The 20,470-nt window shown below is 38.0% G+C and overlaps 1 protein-coding gene across 20 annotated transcripts in view; it reads right to left on the minus strand.

Annotated features, from left to right (window-relative positions):
- Positions 1-6,212: 6,212 nt before the first annotated feature.
- Positions 6,213-20,470, minus strand: part of Wdpcp (WD repeat containing planar cell polarity effector) — a 265,444-nt gene continuing 251,186 nt past the window's right edge. For 19 of the 20 annotated variants that reach the window (XM_076938064.1, XM_076938063.1, XM_076938045.1 and 16 more), the window contains 3 exons: positions 10,263-10,378; positions 9,039-9,067; positions 6,213-6,785 (listed from right to left, as the gene is read on the minus strand). In XM_076938064.1, coding sequence (XP_076794179.1) covers positions 9,059-9,067; positions 10,263-10,378 — 125 coding nt within the window. In that variant the 3' untranslated portion in view covers positions 6,213-6,785; positions 9,039-9,058. Of the gene's footprint in view, positions 6,786-9,038; positions 9,068-10,262; positions 10,379-20,470 lie in introns of those variants that run through there. The other variant, XR_013111731.1, reaches the window with a different exon arrangement.

Consider the following 20,470-nt stretch of genomic DNA (forward strand, 5'->3'; position numbering starts at 1 on the left):
TGGAGTGGGCTTTAAGTCAGCATTGGTTGACTACTCCCACAAGTTCCGTGCCACTATTGAAGGACAGATTGTAAGTCAAAGGTTTTGTGGCTGAGCTGGTTTCCTTATTTCTCTTTCAGTAGCCTGCAGAGTATCTTCCCTCAACAAAGAGATTAGAATGTGGGGATAAAGGCTTCATGAAGGCACCAGCCCAACTTCTCCATGTTCGATTAGTTTTGTGTGTGTAGTTCTCAGCAATGAGGCCCCTGCTATAAGTCTGTGGAGAGTAACCCTTTGTCTTAGCAACAGCCTGGGTGGTTTAGAGATTTTCATGGGACCTCCTTGGCTAACAACTCAATTGAATGCAACCCAATCCTGCCACTGGAAATCTCACCTGGTGACAAGAAATGGCTTGTTGAAATCCTGTTTCTAGGAGTCCTCATTAGGATCATCTTCATAAATTCCAGGAAGTTTCCATTGCACTAGGTTTCCACACCACCCCTCAAAAGCCCCTCAATTCCAGCCATCTCTCCCTGTACTCTCATTTTCTACCTGCCAACTGATTCCTTTTTCTCATCTCCAACCATTCTCAGTCTACTCATGAAGTCTATTCTATTTGCTCCTCCTAGGAAGATGCATGTGCTGTCCCCCAGATCATTTTTACCTAACCTCTTGGGCTTTGCAGATTATAGCTTGGTTATCATCTACTTGACTGCTAATATCCCCTTATAAGTGAATACATACAATATTTGTCTTTCTGGGTCTAGGTTATCACACTTAGTATGATTTTTCCTAGTTTTATCCATTTGCTTGCAAATTTCATGATATCATTTTTTAAGCAGCTGAATAATACTCCATTGTGTAATCATACCACATTTTATTTATCCATTCTTCTGTTGAAGGACAGCTAGCTTGCTTTTAGTTTTTGGCTATAATGAACAAACCCTCAATAAATGTTTGTACAAGTGTCCTTGTGGTGGGATGAAGTGTGATTTGGGTATATGACTATGAATGGAATAGTTGAGTCTTGAGGTAGATCAATTCCCAATGTTCTGAGGAGCAGCCACTGCCATGTTGATTTCCATAGTGGCTGTACAAGTTTGCACTCCTACCAGCAATGGAGGAGTGTTCCCCTAGCTTTACATCTTCACCAGCATGAGCTGTTGCTTGTGTTATTGATCTAAGCCATTCTCACAGTAAGGTGGAATCACAAAGTAGTTTTGATTTTTATTTCCTGGATGGCTAAGGGTGTTGAATATTTGTTTCTCAGCCATTTGAATTTTCTCTATTGAGAAGTCTGTTTAGATCTGTACCCAAATTTTTAATTGGATTATTGGCTTTTTGATGTATATGTGTATATGTATGTATATTGGATATTAGTCTTCTATCAGATGTGGAGTTGCTAAAAATCATTTTCCATTCTACAGATTGCTGCTTTGTCCAACTGACAGTGCCCTTTGCCTTTCAGAAGCTTTTCAGTTTCATCAAGTTCCATTTATTATCAGTCTTAGAGCCTATGCTATCAATGTTCTGTTCAGAAAGTCTTCTCTTGTGCCGATGCATTTAAGTCTATTCCTCACTTTTTCTTCCATAAGATTCAGTGTATTTGGTTTTATCTTGAGGTCTTTAATTCACCTGAACTTAAGGTTTGTGCAGGGTGAAAATTATGGATCTATTTGTATACTTCTACTTGCAGACATCCAATTTTTCCAGCGCTATTTGTTAGAGATGCTGCCTTCTTTCCAGCATGCATTTCTGGCTTCAAAAATCAGGTGTCTCTATGTGTGTGGATTTATGGCTGAGTCTTCAATTTAATTCTATTGACCAACCTATCTTTTTAATGCCAATTCTACCAAATTCTATGAGGTTTTCATTACTATAGCTCTGTAGTACAACTTGAAATCAGGAATGGTGAGACCTTTATAGTGGTTCTTGTATTGTTTAGTATTGTTTAGCTATCTAGGATTTTTTGTCTTTCTAGATGAAGTTGAGAATTGCTTTCAAGGTCTGTAAATGTGTTGGTATTTTGATGGGGATTGCATTGAACTTGTAGATTGCTTTTGGTAGAGTAGCCCTTTTTACTCCATTAGTCCTATTGATCCCTAAGCATGAGTAATCTTTTCATCTTCTGATATCTTCTTTGATTTCTTCCTTCAAAGATGAAACATTTTATCATCAAGTCTTTCACTTGCTTGTTTAGGGTTACCCCAAGATAGTTAACAGTATTTGAAATTATTGTAAAATGTGTTTCCCTGATTTTTTTTTTTAAGTCTGTCACTTGTATATAGGAGGGCTATTGATTTTTTTTTCTTGAATTAATCTTGTATCCAGCCACTTCACTTAAAAGTGATTATCAGCTGTAGGGGTTCTGTGGTGGAATTTTTTGGTTCACTTACGTATACTATCATATCATCTGTAAATAATGATACTTTGACTTCTTTTCAATCTGCTTCCCCTTGATCTCTTTTACTGTTTTATATTGCTCAAAATAAAATATTAGGTACTATAGTGAAGATACAGAGAGAGTGAATAACTTTGTCTTGTTCCTGACTTTAGTGGAATTGCTTTGAATTTCTATTTAATTTGATGTTTATGGTCTGCTTGCTGTATATTGCCTTTATTTTGTTGAGGCATGCACCTTGTATCTCTAATCTCTCTAGGACTTTTAACATGAAGGGATTTTGAATTTTGTCAAAGGCATCTAATGAGATGATTGTGTGGGGTTTTTTTTCTTTCACTTTATTTGTTGGATTACATTTTTTTTAAAATTTTTGTATGTTAAACCATCCCTGTCTCTCTGGGATGAAGCCTACTTGATAATAGTGGATTATCTTTTTGATGTGTTCTTGGATTAGGTTTTCAAGCATTTTATTGAGTATTTTGTATCAATGTTTATGAGGGAAATTGTATGAAATTGTCTTTGTATCTTTATGTGGTTTGGGTATCAGGGTAACTGTGACCTTAGAAAATGAATGTGGCAATGTTCTTTCTGTTTCTATTTTGTGGAATAATTTGAGGACTATTGGCATTAACTCTTTGAAAGTCTGGTATAATTCTGCACTAAAACCAAACTGTCTGGAGCTGGCCCTGGACTTTTTGTTTTTGGTTGGAAGACTTTTTATGACTGCTTCTATTTTCTTAGGGGTTATAGGGCTATTTAAATGGTTTATTTGATCTCAATTTACTTTTGTAAGCAGCACCTTTGAGTACCTATTGAGAAAATTATTCCTTTCTTTTAGATTTTTCAATTGAGTAAAGTACAGATTTTAAAGTATGTCCTCAGGATTCTTTAGATTTCCTTAGTGACTGTTTTATATACCCCATTTCATTTCTGATTTTAATTTGGATATTCTCTCTGCCTGACTAAATAGCTTGGATAAGGGTTTATCAATCTTGTTCATTTTCTCAAAGAGCCAGTTCTTTGTTTGATGCATTGTATTATTCTGTTTATATTTTATTGATTTTAGCCCAGAGTTTTTTTTCTTGTCTACTCTTATGTTTATGTTTTCAACCATCCTAATGATGTGACCCTTTAATGAAACTCCTCATGTTGTGGTGATCCCCAACCATAAAATTATTTCTCTTGCTACTTCATAACTGTAATTTTGCTACTGTTATGAAGTGGTAATGTAAATATGTGTTTTCCAATGGTCTTAGGCAACCCTATGAAAGGGTTGTTTGACTTCCCAGTGAGCTTGAAACCCACAGGTTGAGAAGAAACACTGCCCTAGAGCTCTCAGGTGTGCTACTGTTTCTAGTATATGAATATATGAATATATATATACTTGGTGCTATGAAATTTTCTTGTAGCACAGCTTTCATCATGTCCTTTAAGTTTGGGTATGTTGTGCATTCATTTTCATTAAATTCTAGAAAGTCTTTAATTTCTTTATTTCTGTCTTGATCTGCTTTTTATTTAGTAGAGAGCCTTTTAGTTTCCATGAATTTATAAGGTTTCCATTGTTTCTGATGTTGTTATACAGCTTTAATCTATAGTGGCCTGATATGATGCAAGGAGTTACTTAAATTTTCTTTCATTTGTTGAGATTTGCTTTGTGTCTGATTATATAGTTAATTTTGGAGAAAGTTACATGAGGTGCAAAGAAGTTATATTCTTTTGTGTTTGGGTAAACTGTTCTATAAATATGTTAGGTCTATTTGGTTTATATTATCCAAGTATTTATGTTTGGTCTTTGTCTAGGTGACTTATCTGTTGGTGAAAGTGGGGTATTGAAGTCTCTCACGAGTGTGCCACCACTGCCTGGCTGATTCCTGTTATTTTATTATTGTTATTGGTGGTGGTGCTGCTGGTGGTGTTTCCCTTTTATTGATTTTGCTCGTGCATTTCCTTTTTTTTTTTTTTTTTAATTTAACCTCAAATTGAAGTTTTCCTTCTAGCACCTTTGTAGAGCTGGATTTGTAGATAGTTATTGACTTTATCATGGAATATCTTATTTTCTCTATGTATGAAGATTTTTCTGGGCATGGTAGTTTTGGAGGCCATCTGTAGTCTCTTAAAGTCTGCAGCACATCTGCCCAGGTTTTTATGGCTTTTGAGTTTCCACTGAAAACTCAGGTAATTTTAATAGGTCTGCCTTTATATATTTCTTTGTCTTTTCCTCTTGCAGCTTTTAATACTTTCATTATTTCCATATGTTTAGTGTTTTGATTATTTGCATTGATTATGGAGAGTGCATTTTTTTTTTGTCTAGTCTATTTAATGTTCTGTATGGCTTCTTGTATCTTCTTTTGGTTAGGAAATTTTTCTTTTATGATTTTGTTGAAAATATTTTCTGGACTTACTAGCTGGAATTTTTCTTCCTCTATTCTTATTCTTAGATTTGGTATTTACATAGTGTCACAGGTTTTCTGGATGTTTTGTGTCAGGAGTTTTTTTAGATTTAACATTTTCTTCCACTGATGTATCCATTTCTTCTATTGAGTCTTCGGCAATGCCCGAGAGTCTCTCTTCCATTTCCTCTGTAGTCCCGCTTCAAATTCCTAAATGTTTTCATATCCAGAATTCCATTTAGAATTCTTTATTAATTTAATTTAGAATTCCATTGCATTCTTTATTAATTCTGCCTATGTTTATGTCTTAAACAGTCTTATTCATCTCATTCAAATGGTTGGTTGTATTTTCTTGGATTTAAGGGATTTATGGTTTATTTCCTCCAATTTTTTATGGTGGATTTCATTAAAGGATTTTTTCATTTCCTCTTTGAGGACTTCTATCATCTTCATGTAGTTGGTTTTAGGTCTTTTTCTTGTGCTTTAGCAATGCTGGAATATTCATAGCCAGCTCTGGTAGGATAGCTGGGCTCTATTGAGAACATTTTGCCCTTGTTGTTACTGTGTTTTTATGCTGCCATCTAGGAATCTGTGTTTAGGTGATTATATGTCTAGGTGCTAATTTCTGGATTTGCATTTGTTGGGTGAGTGTTTTGTTCCTTGGTTTCTGATTTCTTTCTGGATTTTCAGAGAGTGATGGCCATGTGTCACCTGTTTTCCTGGTCTGCTCAGCTGGTGTGTTCACAGTGAATGCCTGCTGGTTTTAGAGGCTGGGATACTGAGATGAGTTGGGAGAGGAAAGGTTGGAGGAGAAGATGTGTCATCCCTTGAGGGGTGGGGTTAGAGAAGAGAGACCACAGCATGTTTCCTGCTACAGAGTTGGGGATAAGACTGAGGGAATTGATCTTAGAAACAGTAGGAGAGGTGCAAGTATGCCTGGCCTTCAGGAGACTCCTTGCCCTGAGAGGAGCGGCAGGGGGCCCATGCTGAGGTTGGCATATAGGAAGAAGCAACAAGGGGGCAGAGGGACATTAGATGGGGAAGATCTGTGGAATCCACAGGAGATGGGAGGGGGCAGGGCAGAACAGGGCACACTGCCAAGTGAGTTCTGCTACAGAGCTGGGGACTAGACTGAGAGACTGGATCTGGAAAAAGAACTTTATAGGTGCTGGGAGAAGATGGGTGGGACTTGGGGTAAGAGACAAAGGACAGCATGCCACAGCCATAGGAGACAGAGAATTAGCCACCCTCTGCCCTTGCACCCATGTATTCCACATTTTCATATTTCAGTGTGGCACAGTGGAAAGAATGTTGAGCGAGGAAGCCTGAGCTAAAGGAGATCACATCTCCTATACCATGCTGGCTGGAGCAAGGGTATCAGTTCCTCACTGCAAAATCTGCAATGGAGAATTCTTTTGTTTTAGGAGGTCTGGACAGAAACATTTGCTTAATAAACATTTTATTAGTAATGTGAATAAAAGCAGGAGAAGATTTTTGTAAGGATTTATTTTATTATATATGTATAAGTGGTTTGCTGACAACATGTCTGTGCTTGGTGTCTGAGGAGGTCAGAAGAGGGCACTGGCTCCCCTAGGATTGGAGTTATTGACAGTCATGAGCTAGTATATGGGTAGTAGGAATTGAACCTGTGTCCTCTGTAAGAACAAGCGCTCATAACTACTGAATCATCCAGCCCCCAGGGGAGGAAAAGTTTAAAATATGTGGGAGAACAAGTTTAAATGTTTTCCTTCTGATGCGCCAATGTATAGTTTCAGAATGTGAAAAGCTCACACATTATGAAAACACTTGTTTTGGGACTTTTATTGAGTGTTGCTTTGCTATTGTTATGCTGTGCTGCATGTACTGTCTTTCCTTCTATTAAAATCCACACGTGAAAATGTTTATTGAACAGGTCAATAGAAAAGATATAAAAAGGGCGGCTCTCTTTTTGCGTTTCTAATGATTTATACCAAACCGAAGTGAACCATTTTGAGAGAACCAACATCTCCAATGTCCTGCAAGTAAAAAGATAAAAACAATTAAAACCGTGTTTAAACAGAGTAACACACCAACCTAACATTCATGTCTTTACTATTCTTAAGTATTTCAAAGCACCATGCTTATATGTAAATAGACCTGCATGTTTTCCTTACTCAGTGGTTATAATTCTGATAGTTATTTATAAAGTCAATCCAGAACTAATGTATAGGGATTAAAAAGCAGAGCAAGAGGGATAGGACTAGGCGGTGGAGCATCTGCAAACAGTGTGGCTCAAGGCTCTGAGAACATGCGCTTCTTTTCCTCTTTTATTTTTGGTGTGTGTGTGTGGATGTGCACACATGGGCACATGTGCACATAGAAGTCTGAGGTTGACAGCAGGTGCTCTCCACTCTTATTTTGGCAGGGTCTCTCACTGGTCTTAAGCTTGCCAATTCTGGCTAATCCAGCTTGCCTCTCATTGCTTCCCAGGTGCTGAGATTACTATGACCATCATGCCTGCCCAGATTTTATGTGCATTCTGAGGACCTGCACTCAAGTTCCCCAGCTTGCTTTTATCTTTCCTCTTACTTTTTTCTTTATTTCCTTTCTTCCACCCTTGATTCCCTGCCCTCCACACATCTGCTCCCCACTCCCACCCGTCTCCTTTTTCCCTCCAGTGATGCCAGGGTTTTCTTAAAAAAATATATTTTTTTTCTGAAATGCTTGCTTTAAAATCCATTTGGTTCTTAAAAACTTTACTTTAGGGCAGTGATTCTCAGCCTTCCAAATGCTAAGACCCTTTAAGCTTTTCACTGTTTGGATAATACTGCTGTTGACATGAAAGTGTAGATACGTGTTGGGGTTCTTCCTTTGAGTTTGCTTGGGCATGTGTAAAAAGTGGTAATGATGGATCATATAGTAATTCTATTTGAAGGTGTTTTAAGAGCTATCGTGCTGTTTACAAATGGCCGCACCATTACCATTTATTTACTGTTCCCATTTCTAGGAATAGTGGGCAATGATCCCCATTTATCTTGGAAGTATAAGACTAGAAAGAGGACTAGCTAGAGGGGAAAGAATATATATATATAATATATTTAGAGGGCTCAATCTGGGGACATGAGTTTGACCCCCAGAATCTGCATATTGTAATAAGAGAACAGTCTCAAAAATTGTCCTCTGATGCCCACATGTGCATTGTGGCATATACCCCTACACATGCAAAAGAAACAAATGTAAAGCTTCATTTCTAAGAGTCATTAAAAAGGAATATTTTAAATAAATAGCACACACACACATACACATAGCAAACTGAATGTTGCAGATTATTCATGCATATCCATTGGAATATAGGCTCTTTTCCTTTTTAAGTAAATCCAGATTTAAAAATAATGTCAATATAGGTATGACTATAAAGAAGTTGGTTGAGCCAGGTAGAGGCTAGCCCTTTTAATCACAGCATTTGGAAAGATGAGGTAGGAGAATTGGTTTGTGTTTGAGGCTAGTCTGGGCTGGCTATACTATGAGCTCTAATGAACCTGGACTACAGAGTGAACTTAAAACAAAAAAAGAAGTAGATTAAAGTAATGATGCTGATAATTACTATTTATTAATAATTATAATTAACAAACTTCTAGTTCACTCATTCAGAAGATACCTTTATGACTATTCTGTGGAGCATGTGGATTCATGTATGTTTAAAAATGAAGACCTTCAGCCTTGAAGAGATGAAAATGATTTGTCCCAAGTGAAGCCATTAACTGTGCAGCCTTCACTCATAATGATGCCGATGCGCTATAGAAGTCAGTCCATGTGACCGTCTATGTCCATATGCTATTACTCATATACTATGAGGTTCTTTTCTTACAGGATTTTTTTTAAATTGATGAACTTAGATAGGATGCCAGAGACAGAATACAGAGAGGGGCTTAGGACCACCTGTCAAAAATGATATTCTATATGCATTTCTTATAAAATTATATAAAATGAATGGCATTAGATAAGTTTCCTATGCTAAGTCTTTTTATGTCTTCTGAATAATTTCAAGTGAGATATGTCACTAGTGAGAGAGTGATATGCACAGATACTCGGACATACATAGATACCAACAGATATAGATTGCTGCTGCATTACTTTGCTCCCAGGCTATTAATTTTCAACTGTTGATGGCTTTACAGGGAGTTTTATTAAAAATAAGATGCTAAATAGCTATAATCTGGTTAACGCAGGCCAACAGACAGCATTTGTAGAGTTAAGCCAGTTGTGCACTTTTCTCACAGAGCATTTACCTGTCTGCTTTCGTCTTCTTTCAGTTCTCCTAAAATGAGATCACAAAATGAATACCAATACTCTTATAATGTAATAACAAATAATAATATATAACAAAATAATTAATATAATAATCTAATAAATAACCACAAATAAATTAAAATGTTGAAAATGTTAGAGACAATAATAATTAGATTTTAACCAATATAAGACTGTCGATTATGAGGGAATACTTAGCTTTCTGGGCTCTCAAGACTCTCCATCTTTACTCAAGTAAGTAGGAGATGCCCATATTGTTCCTGTTTAAAAAAATTTTTTTAGAGAGCTGGTCTCACGGAAACTCATTAGGTAGATCAGGCTAGCCTTGAGTGCACAGAGATCTTCCTGCCTCTGCCTTTCTGGTGCTTTGGAGCTTGTTTTCTTATAGTGATGTCTTCACAGCATGGCAGTTACAGTTCACCTACAGCGCCAGATCAGATCAGACAGTGCAAGTCCATGCATGGAGGCTCCTTTGTGGACACACTGCTGCTCCTGTAGCTTCCACCTCTTTTACTATCCTCTTGACCTGTGATCTGCATAGACTCCCTTTGCTTCCTTAAAAGGTGCTCAGTCCCACACACCTTACGATTGCAGTGTAGAGCGAGTGGAATGAGAGACAGAATGAGTTGGTCAAGCTAGAGTCATCTTCATGGGAAGTGGTGAGAGGACACAGAACAGTCGCATGCATGTGCTCTTCCTCCTCCACATTATTTACACCATTGATTCTGCATGCTGAAGTGCTTCTGCCTTTCTAGGTCTGTCCAGTTGGCCATGCTGGCTGCCAGTGATTGCTATCACTTTGGCACACTCTTTTCTGGAACCACTTTTAGGGAATCTCTTACGCAGTTGCTTTTGTTACATATTTACTATATATATGCATACACTGCTTCCCTGCTAAATTGGACAAGAGCCAGGCTACTTTCTCAGAGATTCTCAGATTGAGCCTGTTCAGCTTCCCATATATGTATCACATGAAAGCTTGCTAGAAACATGGACTCAAGGTCCATTCCAGACCTACTGAATTAGAATCGACATTTAACAGGCTCCTCAAATGTATGTATTCATATAATCATCAATGGCTGCCTTTGTTTTTATCAGATAATTTATAAGGCACTAACAGTCTCACTCACAAGAAATGCTAAGGTTTCTCATCACTAATTTACAGAAACTCCTGAAATGACCTGTTTCCTATCATCCTCCATTACCTTCTGCATCCCAGGTGGTGGCCACTGAAGAGTCAGTGCAGAGCTCCTCCCCCTCCTCTTCCTCTTCCTCCTCCTCCTCCTCCTCTTCTTCCTCAGTTGTTCTCTCAATTGCCCATCTGTCAGGTGGGAGGTTATTAAATGGAAAATGGAATTAAGAAAAAAATCAAGGTAGGTATGATACACAAAGAGCTTTATATTCTAATGCTTAGTATAGCGAGCATATTAAATATTTTCAAGCTTCTGAATATTTTGAAAATATAAATTTATATTTCCCGAAACCTTTCAACAATATAATCACTTTAATATCATCATGTTAAAAAGAAAGTACCTTTCTTTTCTGAAATATTATAGTTTTTAAAATAAGATCTCACCATGTGGTCCTGACTGGCCTGCGACTCTAGGTTGGCGGACGTGGTGTTTTATAACTTGTAATGCTTTGTTTCTCATTCTTGTGGCTTTCCAGTAAGAAAGCAGGTGTTACTCTGATGGGTTTTTCTTTATGTGTAACTTGTACTTTTTTCTCTTGCAGCTTTCAATACTTTCTCTTTGCTTTGCATTTTCAGTTTTATATGCTTTGGGGAATTACTTTCTGGTTTTGTCTATTTAGTGTTCTATGTGCTTCTTTTATCTGTAGGGTGTCTAGCCTTAGTTTGCAGAAGTTTTCTTCTATGATTTTATTGAAGACCTCACCCATGTGTTTGACCTTGGATTCTTCTCAAACATCTATGCCAATAATTCATCTTTTCATGCTGTCCCCACATTCCTGCATGTTCTTTTCATATCTTTAATTTTTTTCATATTCTTGGTATCTGTGGTCTAATCCTCTACTTTATCGTCAGGTTCTAATACTGTCTTCTATTTGATTCAGTCTACTTGTAAGGATTCCCCTGAGCATCCTGAAACTGTATTACTGGGTTATTCAATTCCATCTTAACTTCTCCCCAGTAAGTTTATATCTCTTTGTTGAATCTGGTTTTAAAACTTTGGCTTTTTCTGGTCATTAAATAATTAAAATTCAGCTGTAGAACTCTTAGCTCAGGCATTTACTATTCTTCACTTTAAGTTAATGGAATCATTTGATTACATCTTTTAATTTCTTAAATTTTTTGATTGTTTTTGAAGATCTGTATTCTGGGCTTCATCTAGGTACTTCTCACAGGACAAAATTTATATAGGGTTGGTGGATCTTGGATATGAGAGGAAACTTACTGTTTTCATGTTTGTGTCTTTATGTTGAGGCCCAGTCGTGTGGACTGCTTTTCTAGTTATGTGTTCAATATAAGAATTTAGGTGGCCTCAGAGTAGACCAAGGTGGGGGAAAGCTGGTCTGGGGTCAGAAGTCAGTTCCTAAAACAATGAGAATGGACTCTGAAGAAGGGCTTCAGCTTCCTTAGAACTTGGGGAATCCTGGGTCCTTGCCATGTATGGTGGATGTGGGGTCCCTGGTGGGAAGGGTTTGGCATAAAATCCTACATATATGTGATAGGATAGTAGAAACAGCTAAGGAGGGGGAGGAGGTAGAACTGGGGGGTGATCCAGGTTTACATATGTGTGTGTGGGGAATGGCGAGGTGAGCAGCATGCAAGTCTAGGTGGAGCCTATGGAGACCACAGTGGAGGAGGGATAGGAGGGCACAGGAAGCCTATCTGGGTCCTCATCCAGTGTCGTGGCCTGAGGGGTCCCTGGAAGACAGCAGTCTATGTGTGAGTTTGAGTTTTGACTGTGACTTGTCATATAAGGTCAACTGTAAAATTCACCAATTTTGACACTAATTTTTTTTTTTTTTTAGATCTGGGAATGTTTTGGAGTGTGGATTTTGAGTTAGTAATATTTTACTTTTATTGTTAAATCTGCTGTTGCTTTTACCTGTGGAATTATGAGAAACTGCTATATTGTGTCCCATTACCATATGCCTCTTTGTTTTTGTAATGGTAACTACAACAGATGTTATGATAAGTTTCTTTGTCTTATATTTTCTGAAAGAGATTGTAACTACCATTTTGTTTTGTTTTCCCTGAATGTCAGGCAGAATCCACTAATGATACTATCTGTGTCAGAACATATCTTTTTCAAAAGTTTTAGTTTGTTGTTAGCTTTATTTTGTTTCCAGACAGAGTCTTACTTTATAGCTTAAGCCGGTGGTTCTCCTGCCTCAGTATCACTGAGTGCTGGGATTTGATCCTGCTGCCTCAACCCCCTGAGTGCTGGGATTTCAGAGAAGCCTTAGTCACCTAGCTTGATTCAAGCTCTTATCACCGGTGTTTCCTTACTTATATTTGACTCAAGTTCAATTTCCTTTTCTTTTTGTGTTTTCTCATTGTGGAAACTCAGTTTGTTGACAAAGATTTTTTTCTATGCTCATTTAATGAAATTTTTTTTAGGATGTAGTATTTTTAAGGCACATTCCTTGTACAGTATGCCTCTGACTTACGGATTATCTAGAAGTGCAGTTTTAATTTTTAAGGGTGTGGGGGATTTTTCTTTATTTCTCTTTCATATCCCCATGTTAATTTCCATTACAATCAAAAATTATAATGTATATTTTTTTCACTTTGTCCTCAACCTTGGATGTGATCTATCTTATTGAATGTTTATGTGAATTGAAAGCAATTCTGTTGGTGGATGGAACGATTTTTTCTTGTGTGAACTCCTACTGGTTTAGAAATATTTAAATTATGGTCTTTTCTATAAATCCACCTGCTATTATTTACATTTTTGGGTTCTCATAAAACTGTTCTAATGTATTCTGCCTTGAATTTTCATATATGTTTAAGGAGAGCCAGCACAGAGTGTGCTTCCTCTATTTTAACTGGAGCCACAAGGTAATGACCATAATTTTAAGTGGCCATATAGTATCTAGTATTTGGATGTATCATAATTTATTCTATATTCCCCAAAAAGAGACTTTGGTTGTTAACAATGTGATGGAAATTTTAATTTAGACATTATAGAAATAAAATTTAAAGTTATCACATTTTTAGCTTTTTGATAATATCACTAAACTACCTTTTCAAACTGTTACAACACTGGAAAAATTGGCTACTAGAATTGCAACACAGAATTGAAATCCTCCATGTGTACTTCCCTTAATAGTGATCACCACTACAGGGAGATAAATCCAAAGAAATCACCAAGCATTGATTCCACCTTTCAGAGTAACTGAACAGTATGATGAGGAAACTTTTTTGTTTATACAATTCTAGCTTACAAATGTAATAGGAACAGCAATTAGAATGTTATCACTTTACAATCTGTAACAAAAGAATATCTAAAGAAAAATGATCAATGATTTAAAAACATGACGATAAAAGAAGTTGATAAGGAACTTTATACAGAGAAATCCATGGGTCAGTCTTAGTTCCAAACACAAAACACCATGTGCTATAAAAATCTGTGGATAGTGTTTTCTTCTTGCCTCATGTGCAGTTTGTTTGACAAGAAACACACAAGGCATATTAAAATCTGCAAGGGGAAAAGGCCAAGTAACACATAAAGGCAGACCTATCAGAATTACACCTGACTTCTCAAAAGAGACTCTAAAAGTCAAAATGTCCTGCATAGATTCTTGCAGACCATAATAGATCACAGATGTCAGTCCAGACAACTATATCCAGCAAAACTTCCAATCACAATAGATGGAAAATAAAGATATTCCATGACAAAACCAAATATAAACAATATCTTTCTACCAATTAAGCCCTACAGAGGATTCCAATACAGAAGGGGAACTACACCCAAGAAAATACAAGAAATTAATCATCTCACAACAAGCCCCAAAGAAGAGACCACATAAACATAATACCACCTCTAACAACAAAACAGGAACCAACAATCATTGAACTTTCATATCTCTCAATATCTCTCAGTATCAATGGACTCAATTTACCAATAAAAAGACACAGGCTAACAGACTGGATACATAAACAGGACCCAGCATTTTGCTGCATACAGGAAACACACCTCAGTAACAAAGATAGACACTACTTCAAACTAAAAGGCTGGAAAAAAGTTTTCCAAGCAAATTTTCCCAAGAAACAAACTAGAGTAGCCATTCTAATATTCAATAAAATAGACTTTTAAACAAAAGTTGTCAGAAGAAATGAGGAAGGAGACTTCATACTCAAAGGAAAAATCCACCAAGATGAAGTCTCAATTCTGAACATCTATGCCCCAAATGCAAGGCACTCATATTCATAAAAGAGACTTTACTGAAGCTCAAAACACACATTGAACCTCATACAATAACACTGGGAGACTTCAACACCACACTCTCACTAATAGACAGGTCATTGAAACAGAAACTAAATATAGACACAATGAAACTAACAGAAGTTATGAAGCAAATGGATTTAACAGATATCTACAGAACATTTCACCCTAAAACAAAAGAATATATCTTCTTCTCAGTAGCTTATGGTAGCTTCTCCCAAATTGACCACATAATTAGACATAAACAAGCCTGAACAGATACAAAAAGATTGAAATAATCCTATGCATTCTATCAGATCACCAATAGACTAAGGCTGGTCTTCAATAACAACAAAACCAAGAGAAAACCTACATATTCATGGAAACTTAATATCTCTCTACTCAATAATATACTTGGTCAGGGAAGAACTAAAGAAAGAAATTAAAGACATTCTAGAATGTAATGAAAATGAAGACATAGCATACTCAAACTTATGGGACACAATGAAAGGAGTGCTAAGAGGAAAATTCATAGCCCTGAGTGCCTCCATAAAGAAATTGGAGAGATCCTACACTAGGAACTTAACAGCACACCTGAAAGCTCTAGAATAGAAAGAAGTAAGCACACCCAAGAGGCAGGAAATAATCAAACTCAGGGCTGAAATCAACCAATTAGAAACAAAGAGACCCATACAAAGAATTCTCTGAAAGACTTTACCAGCAGCTGACTGAGACAGATGTAGATACTCACAGCCAACCATTGGATTGAGCCGATGGACCCCTATGGCAGAGTTAGGGGGAGGACTGAAGGAGTAAAAGGGGATTGAAACCCCATAGGAAGAACAATAGCCATCTTTCCAAAAGCCATCTACAGTTTCAATGCAAGTACCATCAAAATTCCAACACAATTATTTACAGACCCTGAATAAGCAATTCTTAACCTCATATGGAAAAACAACAAACCCAAGATAGCTAAAACAATCCTGAACAATAAAAAGAACTTCCTGAATAATCACTACCCCTAATCTTAAGCTCTACTACAGAGCAACAGTAATAAAAACTGCATGGTTTCAGCATAAATACAGACAAGTTGATCAATGGAATAGAATTGAAGACCCAGAAATAAATCCACACACCTATGGACACTTGAATTTTGACAAAGAAACTTAAACCATACAATGGAGAAAAGAAAGCATCTTTAACAAATGGTGCTGGTCTAACTGTGTGTCTGTATGTAGAAGAATACAAATAGATTTCTATTTATCACCCTGCACAAAGCTCAAGTTTAAGTGGATCAAAAACCTCCACATAAAATCAGTTACACTAAATCTAATAGAAGAGAAATTGGGAAATACCTTGAATCTATTGCAGACAATTTCCTCAACAGAATACCTATGGCTCAGGCTCTAAGATCAACAATTGATAAATGGGACCTCTTGAAATTGAAAAGCTTCTGTAAGGCAAAGGATACCATCAATAGGACAGTAGCTTACAGAATCAAAAAGATCTTCACTAACCCTACATCTGACGGAAGGCTACTATCCAAAATATATAAAAACTTAAAACATGGTGTGCAGAGCTAAATAGAGAAGTCTCAACAGAGGAATCTCGGATGGCTGAGAAGCACTTAAAGAAATGTTCAACATCCTTCAGTCATCAGGGAAATGCAAATCAAAACCACCCTGAGATTTAATCTTATACCCATCAGAATAGGTAAGATCCAAAACTCAAGTGACATGCTGTCAAGGATGTGGAGAAAGAGGAACACTCCTCCATTGTTGATGGTACTGCAGACTGGTACAACCACTCTGAAAATCAACCCAGCAGTTTCTGAGAAAATTGGAAATATTTCTTCTCGAAGATCCAGTTATACCATTCCTGGGCATATACCCAAAAGATACTCCACCATACCACAAGGGCATGTGCTCCATTATGTTCAAAGCAGCCTTATTTGTAATGGCCATAAGCTGAAAACAACCCAGATGTTCTTCAACCGAAGATTGGTACAGAAAATGTGTTTCATTTACACAATGGAATACTATTCAGCTATTAAAAACCAGGACATCATGAATTTTGCAGGCAAGTGAAAATATCATCCTGAGTGAGGTAACCCACACCCCAAAGGACATACATGGTATGTACTGATAAGTACATATTAACCATTTAGTACAGGATACCCACAATATACTCCACATACCCAAAGAAACTAAACAAGAAGGAAGGCCCAAGTGAGGATGCTTGAATCTTCCTTAGAAGAGGAAATGAAATAGTCATAGGAGGCAGATGGAGGGAGAGAACTGGGTGGAAGAAGGGATGAGGAGAGACATGGGAGTGTTTTAGGATCAGGTGTGGGGAGAGACAGGAGAGATGACCAGATAGCCATGAGAATAAACAGAGATCTGCAACTGTCAGGGGTGGGTAGGGTGGAGGAAATTTTGAGAAAGTGTCAGTGACCTGGGATGGGGGAGGCTTCCAGAAGTCAATGCAGGTGACCTTAGCTGTGATGAACAGCAGTGGGGATATGGAACCTAAAGAGGCCAACTCCCGTAGCCAGGCAGGATACCCAGTATAGAGATAAGGACACCAACCCACTCACAAAACTTTTGACCCAAAATTTGTCCTATCTTAAAAAAAATGCAGGGACGGGATGGAACAGAGGCTGACAGAATGACCAACCAATAACAGGTCCAACTTTAGACCCATTCCATGGACAAACACCAATCCTTGACACTATTAATGATACTCTGTTACATTTGCAGACAGGAGTCTAGCACGGCTGTCCTCTGAGAGGCTCCACCCGGCAGCTGACTCAGACAGATGCAGACACCCACAGCCAGACACTAGACAGAGTTCAAGGACTGTTATGGAAGAGTTGGTAGAAGGATTGAAGGCCCTGAAGAGGATAGGAACTCCACAGGAAGACCAACAAAACCAACTAACCTGGACTCTTGGGGCTCTCGGAGACTGAGCCACCAACCAAGAACATACATGGTCTGGACCAAGGCCCCTGGCACGTATGTAGGAAATGTGCAGCTCAGTGTCCATGTGGGTCCCCAACAACTAAAGCTGGGCCTTCCCCTAAAGCTGTTGCTTGTCTGTAGACTCCATTCCCTAACTGGGCTCTCTTGTCTAGCATCAGTGGGAGAGGATGTATCTAGTCCTGCAGAGACTTGATTTGACAGGGTTAGGGGATACTGGGAGGGGGGCACCCTCTCAGAAGAGAAAGGGATGAGAGATGGGGAGGGACTGTGTGAAGGGGGGACTAGAAAGTGGGGCAGTGATTGGGATGTAAAATGAATTAATAAATAAATTAATGGAAACACACACAACACACACACACACACACACACACACACACACACACACACACACACACGTACGCACGCACACACGCTTGCTCGCGCAAGCGATCAATAGGCAACAGGTAAGGCCTGTAAAGAAGAGTATTGCATGACAGTGACAGACTACATCTGGCTCCTTATGTACAGTATAAACACATAAAATACACATGCTCATACAAATGTGTGCCATTTCAGTACTCTTGTTCAGTTGTTGTACATGAAAACAACAAAACAAAACCACACATTCCTTAGTTTAAACTTTTATGTATATATATGAACAAACCTCTCTTTCTTTGGTTGTTTTCAGCTTTCTGCAATCTCTTCCCAGAAGTCTAACTTCTTAAGCTAAAATGGAATAAAGAATCTGATTTTTCAGTACATCTTGAGAGATATTAAAGTCACAGTAACTTCCTTTTCATAATGAACGTTAGTGGGTCAGAATAAGATTAAGAAAATGTACCAGACTGGGCTGGGAGGAAAAACAAAAATATTCTTATTTTTGTTCTTCAACTTCCACTATCTTTCTTACATTGTTTTTTCCCCTTAAAAATGTTAATTACATTCATTATTTGTGTGTTTGCCTGTGTGCTTGAAGGTATAAAAGTTGACTCCCGAGAACTCTGTGGAGTCAGTTCTCTCCTTCCAGCATGTGGGTCTGAGGAACTGAACTCAGGTTGTCATTTAGTGGCAGGAGTCCTTACCCTCCCCACCATCTCCCTGGCCTGGATCTCCAGTCATCCCATGCCTCTGCCTCCCAGGTCCTGGGTTTATGGTGCCTAGATCTCCAGTCATCCCACGCCTCTGCCTCCCAGGTCCTGGGTTTATGGTGCCTGTCACCACACTGGGCTTCTCACAGTATTTTGTACAGCTTAAAAAAATCACTGCCTTAGACTTACTCAAAATCTGTAAATATCTTTTGGTTGCAATGAATTGGTGACATACTTTAAGTTTTACTTTTAAAGAGGGCTTATGATTGACTATATTTTTTGGAAACATGTTTAAAATTGGCTAGCTTTAGTCATAAACCAAACTTAGAAAAAGATCTCTGCAGAGAATTTCCAGTTTATAGGTAGCACCTATAAAGTACCTAGTGGGAAGACTGTGAACATAGCTAGGTCTGTCTAATATACTTACAAGCTCAGTTACAGGAAATGCTGAATATATTCTACATTTATTTTGGTTTAAGATGCAAAAATGGACTTTGTAGACATATACCATATGCTCTGCTTCCATGCCAAGTTAGCAGGAATTAAGACTGACATGAATAAACAAGGTCACCTTAGGCTGAGCCAAATTAGACAACAGAATAATTGTCAGGTTTTCTGTTGGCAGGGACAGTTTGTTTTGAGCCAATCTTCATGAATTATAGGCTGTAATTTTTTTCCTGCTAAGTCCATTGGCAGACATTCTGTTGACAATTTCTTTGTTTTGTAAACACTGAAAATTTCCCTCAGTTATATTGTTTCCAGGCACACAGCAGATCCTGAATAAATGGGTATTTTTGTTTGTTCCAAATGTAAGAAAACTCACATAGATATGAATCACTAAAAATCAATAAGGCCAGGGTGGATGCATTTGCTGAGGCAACCAGAGAAGCTGGCTTGATTCAACTCTAGCCAAGGTGGCACCACAGCTAAGTGGATTGTTTCAAGTTAGTCCCAGTACCATTTCATACTGCCCCTCTCACCTGTCCCCTGAACATTTCCCTTCTGAACTGTCCCTTGAGTGATACCACTATGCGTTAGTGGCCAAATTACAAACAAACAAACAAAAAAAAAAAAACAAAACACCAGTAATTTGAATAATGAGATGCAATGACTAAAGTCTCAAGCCAGATCAGAAAAATAACTATCTGAATACTATTATTAAAAGTATAAAAGTCTCAGGGTTCCAGAGGTGGCTCTACAATTAAGAGAACAGGCTGCTATTCCATAGGACCTGGGCTTTATTCCTAGTATCCACATGGGAGTTGACCATCTAAAACCATCTATAACTCCGGTCTCAGTGATCCAATAATATCTTCTGACTTCTTCAGGCACTGCAGACATAGTACACAGGCATACAGGCAGGCATAAGTAAAAAATAAATAAAAACAGCTGGTTGGCACGCATCTTTAATCCTAGAGGCTAGTGGATCTATGTGAGTTTGAGCCCAAATTTGGTCTACATGGTGAGTTCAGGGGCAGGCAAGGCTACATAAAGAGACCCTGTCTCAAAAAGGAATAATTCTGTGAGCAAAAGTGCTATCAGATCACATAATGGCTAGTTAAATAAAGAAACTGCTTTCATTTGAAAGCATCTCATTCTATTGTCTGGCTGATGCTTACCTGACAGCATTATCCTAGAGATAATGGCTAGTTTTAATTGCCAACTTGGCACACCTGGAATCCCCTAGGAACCGTCTCAAATGATGAATTCACAGATGAGGCTGGCCTAGGCATATCTGTAGGGACTATCTTGATTATACTGATTGATGTGGGTGGTACCATTCCTGGGTTTAAGTCCAGAACTTTGTGAGTAGAGCTCATGAGCTGGTCAGTATTAACCGTGCATTCTCTCTGCCTTTGACTGGATGCAAGCGGATGCTTCAAGTTCTTGCCTTGACTTTTCCACAATGATGGACTGTGATCAGGTACTATGAATCAAAGAAACCCTTCCACCCTTCCTTCCTTCTTCCTTC

This window comes from Arvicanthis niloticus, chromosome 7 (genome assembly GCF_011762505.2).
Source record: "Arvicanthis niloticus isolate mArvNil1 chromosome 7, mArvNil1.pat.X, whole genome shotgun sequence".
In the NCBI taxonomy this organism is placed as follows: domain Eukaryota; kingdom Metazoa; phylum Chordata; class Mammalia; order Rodentia; family Muridae; genus Arvicanthis; species Arvicanthis niloticus.